This window comes from Limulus polyphemus, unplaced genomic scaffold, assembly GCF_000517525.1.
Source record: "Limulus polyphemus unplaced genomic scaffold, Limulus_polyphemus-2.1.2 Scaffold11010, whole genome shotgun sequence".
NCBI classification, from domain to species: Eukaryota; Metazoa; Arthropoda; class Merostomata; order Xiphosura; family Limulidae; genus Limulus; species Limulus polyphemus.
In genome coordinates, this window is record NW_013676620.1 from 6701 (window position 1) to 15722 (window position 9022).

At 31.2% G+C, this 9022-nt stretch overlaps 1 protein-coding gene across 1 annotated transcript; it reads right to left on the reverse strand.

Annotated features, from left to right (window-relative positions):
- Window positions 1–2846: 2846 nt before the first annotated feature.
- Window positions 2847–6371, reverse strand: LOC106476610 (39S ribosomal protein L3, mitochondrial-like). Its single transcript, XM_013937255.2, has 3 exons — window positions 6121–6371; window positions 3637–3714; window positions 2847–3304 (listed from the first exon to the last, which is right to left on the reverse strand). The coding sequence occupies exons 1-3, from the start codon at window positions 6256–6258 to the stop codon at window positions 3032–3034; spliced, it is 489 nt and encodes a 162-aa protein (XP_013792709.2). The 5' UTR covers window positions 6259–6371; the 3' UTR covers window positions 2847–3031.
- Window positions 6372–9022: the final 2651 nt, after the last annotated feature.

The window sequence follows — 9022 nt, forward strand, 5'->3', positions numbered from 1 at the left end:
GTTACAATTTAAATGGGAATACATTAAATAATGTGGTTGAAGAAAAATATTTTGGCATTGTGATTGAAAAATCATATAAGTCATCTAAACATTGTATTGTAGCTAGCAATAGGGCTAATAGGATTTTGGGTAGCATCCATAGAAATATTGAATACAAGACAAAGGATATTACTACTTCACTGTAAGGCCTCATTTACAGTACTGTGTACAGTTTTGGGCTCCCTTCCTCAAGAATGACATTGAATTGTTGGAGAAGGATCAGAGAAGAACCACTAGGATGATAAGTGGGATGTTGGAATTGTCCTATGAGGAAACTAAAATAGCTAAACTTGTTTTTGCTGGAGAGGAGAAGGATCAGAGGGAATTTGATTGAACTGTTTACGATTATTAAGGGTATTGATAATGTAGATCCATACTTTTTTGTGTTTAGTAGTGAAAACAATACAAGGTGTCATAAATCCAAATTTTGGCAGTGTAGGAGTCATCTGCAGTTTAGACAGTATTACTTTTCAAACAGGGTGATTGGCTTTTGCAATGAGCTGCCTTCAAGTGTGGCGGAGGCATAAAATTTAACTGAGTTCAAAAAAAGATTGGATGAATACATGAGTAGTAATGGTCGGTTATAGTTGGGAACTGGAAGGAACATTTTTTACGGGCTAATAACCTACTTTTTGTCCCTTTAAAATTTTATGAAGTTATGAAATTAAACTACGTTTACAATGTATGACTTGTACAGCATTATATAATGAAATTTGTCATAACTATCGCTTTTAAGATAATTAACTTTTAACATTCCTGCCATAAAACCAAACAATCATCAAATACTAGATCACTAAATAAACCAAATAACAACTATTAAACTGAACAGTCTTGTACATCCAACACTGTCAGAAGTATTATCTGTTATGATCTTTGCTCATCAACCAAACAAATACATCCTCATTTACTTCACATTCTGCTCTGAATAAACTGGATCACCCAGTTTTTGCCACTGACCATTCACACAACAGATGTCCATCTCTCGATACAGCTTCTATCCATACAATCACATCTTTTATGACTGTTGCTATGGTCAATGTAAGTGTTGACCTGTCCTGCTGCCTATCTTCAACGTGTTGAACTTAATGCCATCTGCCACTCAACATTTTTTCTTGGCTTCACTGACCCATAACTGGACCAATTTCAGTCTTTGAAGTACTGCATCATCTGTAGATTTACAGGTCTTGAAATAATTTTCAGTGCAAGATACAGATCTAAGAGAACTGAGAAACAATCAAAAGTCGAATAAAATAAGATTACTAATACGGGTAAATCATTAGGATAGAACAGAGATGAATAGGCAGAAGTGATTTTAGATATAAAGGAACAGTTGAGAATTTGTTGAAGTATGTAATAAAGAGACTGGATAACATGAAACTTTAATGGAATATGAATTTACAACTTAGTTTAGGAAGTGTCAGAAAAGACAGATTAATGTTTTGATGTAAGTGATTCTGTATGTTTGTATTTGAATTATATTATAGGTTTTTAAATGAATGTTCTTGTATATACAGTTGTTGTTGCATTACCCATGTAAATTTTCTGTAAATACATAATCAACAAAGACCTCGGTCCCGTCCCATCCCCTGGGGTGTAACATTTAACAAGGTCATACGAGGAATCTTATCCTTTGAGATTTGTTTTTCTCTTAGTCTTGATTGTTAATAATAAATGTTATGTACTTTCACATCACTTATTTCTAATCTGACAAAACACTTAAAGAAGAGTGTTCGAGATCAACAGTGCTAATCTTAAAACCTAAAAAAATATTTTTCCAGTAATAGTTCTGTAAATCTTAAACTACCAATTACAAATATAGAAAAGTGTCAGTTACGAAAAAACAAAAAACAGTTTAATGTCATTGGTAAGAATTTTTTTTTGGTCATTCTTACTTTACAAGGCAAATCCTGGCAAGTACTGGGCATTTCAAATAAATAATGAAATAAATGAGGAATTAAAACCTTTTACCTCTCTTTGCTTTATTTATGTTTAACATCTCTACATTAATATACTTAATACAATTTTGTAGGCACAGTTATTTTCATTATTTTTTTGCTTTAAATCACCGTAGAATATATTCGTTAGACACAGACAACACAATCATATTTTGTCTAATACTTTTTAGATTTTGGGTTTGAGCTCATGATAAAATTCATAAAACTAACTTTTTGCTTTTTATGAAACTGACTTCATCAAAATGATACAGATTACAAACTGAGAGTTAATTATTTTACTGGTAAAAACTGATTTTTAGTTCCTTTTCAAAAGTCAGTCATCAGTTGTTTATTATAGTGAAAACTGAAAACATAATATTTTATGTATTGCTGAACATTTTTACGTTTTACATAAACATTATAATCTAAATTTGATTTTAAGTACTTTATTGGTAAATGCAACATTTTACTTGAAAGATCAGAGAAGTTTTAATTATAATTGTACTGTTACAAGTTTGCCAAACTAGTTAATTATATATGTGATAACGTGTTAGGTATTTGGCCAATTTACGAAATATCTCACTGTCGAAACTATAATATGAGAAGAAAAACTTGAGCATAAATAATAAATTTGTAGTTAACAGAAAATAAAATTAATATTCATAGTTTCTCATATGAAAAATAAGACAAATTAGCTTTACTGAACCATCTTTAAAATTTTGGAGCCCCTCTTAAGCACAGTGCCGTGCAAGTAATTTGTTTCACAGTGTAACTACCGACTGTTTTTAAAATCTACTACTCGCTTTATTTTCTACTCATATGTAACACGTAGCAGCAGAATGACAAGATTAGTTATAAGACTATCCAAAAATAGTGAATAATACGTATTCTCTTTATTGAAACTCCACTGATGGCCCTACTGCTACAGAAATTTTTGTTTTGACATCCGTTTATAGGCTTACAGCTCTGGTGTTTAAACCTTGTCATTATTTACTAATGCTACTAATGGAAAGTAGCAGATGTGAAGTAAATTTTAAAATTACTAGATATTTCCAGTTTCACTTTTTCCTGACTGCCCCCACATCCTGTTCTTTATCTTCAAAAATTATTGTTCCATCATGAAACATATGAAGATCTTCATCATACAGCTCTTCAGGGAGTGGATTTGAACTGTCTGGGTAATAAGTAGGAAAATACGGAGGTGGATTCTCTTCTGAAAATTTTCGGTTCTCTGCACTTGCATCCATTATGTAAACATAGTGGTGTACATGACCAGGAACAGCGGGCCCATGCACCCAGATCACGTTATACTTGGTGTTGATACGCCAAATCTGAACAAAACATTCAGTAACGAATCAAATACACTATCGTTATTCACTTGAGGACCTTCAAGTATTATCCAACTAGATGAGAACTAAAAAGTAAATGTGTAATTTTTTTACAATATTTTAAAATCATTTTATGTAAAAATTAAATTTGGAAGATGGGTTCAAGTTAACAGCATTAAAAAATTTCAATGAAAACTTTTTTCACATAAATATAAAGATGTAAAATGAAATTATACAATATGAACTTGAAAATTATTATATGATGTATAAAATTTACTAAACTGTTGAAAACAATTAATTATAATAAAAAATATTATGTACTGTTTAATAATTACCTTCAACCCTCGAAGAATTCTTTTTTCTTGTCCCATGTGTCCTGGCATCTTTTTTCCTTTCCATACATTTGCCTTTTTCTAAATTTTGTTAAAAAAAAACTTCTCTTTTTTTTATATTGAAGTATTAATAATAAGGCTGGATGATAAACATTGCTAAAATATATAACAGCTAGCAATCTTGTGGTGAATATTTCAGTATAGTTTAAACATTGCTAAAATATATAACAGCTAGCAATCTTGTGGTGAATATTTCAGTATAGTTATGGGAGAAATTTTGTTTTGTAAGATAACTAAAACTGAAAAAGTATTACTATGCATATTGAAAAATATTTCAGATATATCACTATGCTGAAATTCCCAACTGAATAAACATGGGGAAAGTGAACTACATTTCAGGTAATATTGTTTCTTAGAAAAGTGTGCGAAGTGTCCTTCAAATATCTGTATAAAAGAAATTGGTGAAATATTTTATCCCTATTTATAAGCTGAAACTGTGGAAAATGTTGCAAATAAAACCTTTATTTTTGCAACAAAAAATTAAAAACATTTTTTACTAGATTTGCTATTAAGATAAAACTGAAAGAATATTTCCACTAACTAAGCAGGTGTTTCACTAACATTAATATATTTCAGTTAACCTTTACAGGTTAATGGGGTATCAATGATATCATTATTTTCATTTAACTTTAAAATAACCAAACTTCAATGAAACCTACTAAAAACCTTTTAAACAGTGTTCATTTGTAGCATAAAATATTCACAAAATTTGATTTAGTAATCATGTCAGAGGGTTCTTGATAACCCTTAACCCCAACTGAGTATTTCATGAACAAAATTTTTATTTTAACTGTTGATCCATTTTATATATCCAATCAGTTTTAGCTTGTCTCATAGTCAATAATATCTTTTAAAACCTGTTTTAGCTAACTGAAGCAGTAAACTTTCAGTTTTAAGTCGTACAACCACAGTCCATCTGCCATGGATTTATTGATGAAGAATAACCAATTTGATGACATCATCTTTGTCAGGCACAGTAGCACAACAATTTTTTTGGTTGAGATCAATTTATATCTAGTAATCTTAGTTTGTTTTCAATAAATATACAGTTCTTATATTTGTTTGTGTTGTTTGAAAACAAGAGACTTAACAATGTACAGAAACAATAAGGATAATTCTTCGTCATATATCTGATATCTTGTTATACAAAAATATACCTTTACCTTTAAACGAACAAAATATATCACAAAAACATTATCAGGAAGAAAACAAACAACATCAGAAGTTAAAACATAATCCCTAATTAACTGCAAAGTATTTCTAAACTTTATCTTTTTTTTTAATACCCTTGACTGCATCAAACTTCACCATTTTCAAAAAGGAAAATTAATGTACTCATGGTACAATTAGAATTTGGATTGAAAATATAGCATCATCCTTATTGGCTGTAAACTGTTTCTTTCAAAGCTGAGAAAGCTCTCAAAACCTCTCTAAGTTCAACCAATAAACTCACAGTTTGACAAATAGAAAGTGTAGAAACATAATACAAACATTAATCTAACCCAAAATGATGAAATCTGATTGAAAAAAATACGTATAAGCTTACGAGCCAGAAAAACAACAACAAAAAAATTAGAATTGTCATATTTATAGTTCAAACACCTGGAAATATGACAAAAATTAAAGCATTATTTTTGAATAAAAAAGGAATAAAAAATAGAATTAGAATTACGTTTAATTAAAATTTTAAAAGTTCAGTCTGCACTTGAAAGAGTTAAACAATGTCATAAGCTACAATTTTACATTTTCTTTAACACCCAATTTGAGAGATTAGGTGGGCTACTGAATGGTGTTACAGTTTCTGATATTCAAGTTAGAACCAAACTAATGTACTCTGATAAAGAGCTTAAAAACACTATACTGCCAAAAGAACCCTCCTATCAAGTGTTCAAGAACATTACAAAGGAGTGAAGTTTAGAGGGTCCCCCAGACTTTGTTCCTCTTGCACATGTTAGTAAAAATGTTCATGTTCAGGCAGATACTGCACTTAACCAACTTACAAATAAGCTTCATTATATTATCCTTGACCTTCTCTAGGAAACAAAATTGTGAGGCAATGGAGAAAATTAACTAAGGAGGTAGATCGTGTACTGTCTGACGTGTTCAGCCACTACCCCGTTATGTGGAAATTTGGACAAGGTGTATGGGTTTTACTCCCTCATGACCTAGAAACTAGTGCAAAGGATCAAAATATTGCAAGGACTTGAAACCTCTATTTAAAAAAAAAAGCGGAAAAGTTTTATTTGGAAAGCAACCCACCAAACATGGCTCTTTGACTCACAGACTGGGTGTTAAAAGCTCAATCAACAAGAAATATCTGTACTTTTATATTGAATATCAAGCTTTACATGTATTTATCCAAAATATAAATCATGAAAGTATGCTAAGAGGTAATTTTAATAACATTTAATATAAATCCAGACTTACCGCTCCTCCACCTATTGCTCCAGGCCTACGATGTGATTTTGTGTTACCATGAGTTCTGGGGCCTCCTTTCATCCCCCAACGTTTTACTACACCTTGGAAACCATGACCAATTCTACAATTATGAACAAAGTTACACATAGATATGATAAACAAAACCACACATTAATATTCATTCACACACATTACATTCATCTATAAAGATTAATCTCTTCCTCATTCCTCAAGATGTTTATCAAGGCCCTATAAGAAGCAGTTATGATAATAATTCATTTAAAAAAAATCAATAATGACTATAAAAATACTTTTATCTCCTTGCAAAGTTATTTCAATATAAGAAGGTATAATAAGAAATGTTATAACACAATTGTAAAAAGTGAAATTGACACCAACCGGGAAACCTTATTAAGAACCTCAAAAATCTTGTGTTTCAGAAGTCAGTTCTTGAATATTAAATTACACAAAAAATTATAAACCAATATTTTACTTCATCACGGGAAATGACAAAATTCTCACCTGATAAAAAAAATTGAAAATAATCTTTAAAAGATTTGCATAATGAAAAATAGAAATCAAATAACATGGAAAACAGTAAATTATTATTGGTTTGTAACATATAATAATTAAATCTACCTAAAGAGAGTTGAATATGTCAGCAAGTTACATGCCAATCATAGCCAATATGAAGTAGTAGTGGAATGGAATGTATAAGAACTATATTTTGACATTGTTTGGAATTCATAGGTAGTGTGATGCAACCAAAAAAAAGTTGTCATTGTTGGGACAAGTATGTAACAGTCCTTTTGAATGAGAAACATTCAAACACTGATATTATTTTAATGTATTCATATTGGAGACTTAGAATATCCAAGATGGGGATATCTTTGTACATAATGGTGTTGACAAATGAAGGAATATTGATCAACTTGGAACTCTGGGATCATCCAAAAAAGAGATCTGCAAAACGTTGAGCCTCAGTCGTGGTAAGAAAAGTGTGGGGTCCTGTAACAGGTGAGAATCCATGAATATAAAGGTCAGTGGCAGAGCATAGAAAAAAAAATGAGTGCTGTGCTTTGGACAATGACAGCCTTACAATGGAGCCTTTTGCAGTGGAAACTAAGTTGTACTGTTCTCAAGATACGTGGTTGTTAGATAGATCATGAACAGACTCCAAAATCGTTTTAATAGGATGCACTCAATCCTCTGTAACAAGTTTTATGAAACAGTTTAGGTAAGTTAAAAACAAATACATAATGCAAGTAAACACATACATTGTGTGTAAATATATATGTATGTATGTTTCACATTTTTTTTAACTAGTATTATTCACTACAGTTTCTAATTAGTTTTCCACACTAATAAAGCCTCTCATTAGTAAGTTGTAAAAAATGTACAAACTACTTACTCAACTAAGCAAGATACGGTTGAATTTTTGATTCAGATTAATACTCAAATCTGACAATGCAAACAGGCCGTCTCAGAAATCTAATAAACTCAAAGTTGGCATCAGCTGCAATTTATGTTTCAAATTAAAAATAATTTTAATGTTCAATACTTTGAAAAAACGAGTATCAACAACATGTACGTGCTTAAGACAAGTTACCAGCTGTGTGCTTAATGTCAATTCTATGCACTCACATGGTTGAAATGCACATTGCATAAACTGTAAAATATAAAGTTAACAGTAAATTCTGATTAAGATAGGGAATACAAAACTCTTTTACAATTTTCATGATGTTTTACTTCTGTTACTATTCACTAATGACAAACTTTTACATGTAATTTACTAGTTATTAACCAATGAAATTAACGAAATGCCTTCAGAGGTAGCAGATGCATCAATTTAAGGGAGTTTTGGGAAAGGTTTGGTAAATATCTCAAAGGAATACTTTACACTATCATCTTTTAAAGTCTAGTTTAGTGGATGGGACAGCCCTGATGGACCAATAGACTCCTTATTGTCCTTATGTATTATGTTTATGTATATATATATATATATATATATATATATACACATAGACACACACACACACATGTATAAATGTACATAAATAAATATATTACAGGTCAGAGCATGGACAAAATGAGAATATTTGTTTATCTGAAATTTGCACAAAACTACTTGAGGGCTGTCTGCACAAGCTTTCTCTAATTTTGAAGTGAAAGACAAGAGAGAAGGCAGCTAGTCAACACCATCCACTGCCAACTCTTGGGCTCCACTTTTAGCAATGAACAGTGGGATTGACTATCACATTATAATGCTCCTATGGCTGAAAGGGCAAACACATTCAGTGACGTTTGGTTCCACAACCTGCAGATTGGGAGCCGAGCACTCCAACTGTCAGGTCAGGTCAAGTCAAGCTACAGCGGAATGAAATAAAGTTCCACAAAAATAATTACTTCAGAGCATGAAGAAAGCTTGTAAGGAAATTATAGCCCATCTGGTTAACTCGAAGATTAACAGAATGTGTATGTATGATATTGTCCTGATCTCCCACATTTTGATCTGACATCAGAATTTGAAGTTTTTGTTGTTTACCACTCATTGGTATCAAATAAGAATACTTTTCCTATTGATAGTCAACAGGTATGAATAATTATCCTACTAATAGTGTATCATGTAGAAATAATACTCATTCCAACAACAAGTCAGGTATAAATCCTCCTCCTTCCAACAACAAGTCAGGTATAAATAATCCTCCTTCCAACAACAAGTCAGGTATAAATAATCCTCCTTCCAACAACAAGTCAGGTATAAATCATCCTCCTTCCAACAACAAGTCAGGTATAAATAATCCTCCTTCCAACAACAAGTCAGGTATAAATAATCCTCCTTCCAACAACAAGTCAGGTATAAATAATCCTCCTTCCAACAACAAGTCAGGTATAAATAATCCTCCTTCCA

Coding starts and splice junctions, on each gene's coding strand:
- LOC106476610 (XM_013937255.2), bottom strand. CDS start 6,258: ATGTGTAACTTTGTTCATAATTGTAGAATTGGTCATGGTTTCCAAGGT. Junction 3,715..6,120: donor GAGCAATAGGTGGAGGAGCG/GTAAGTCTGGAT, acceptor AACAAAATTTAG/AAAAAGGCAAATGTATGGAA. Junction 3,305..3,636: donor GAATTCTTCGAGGGTTGAAG/GTAATTATTAAA, acceptor TGTTTTGTTCAG/ATTTGGCGTATCAACACCAA.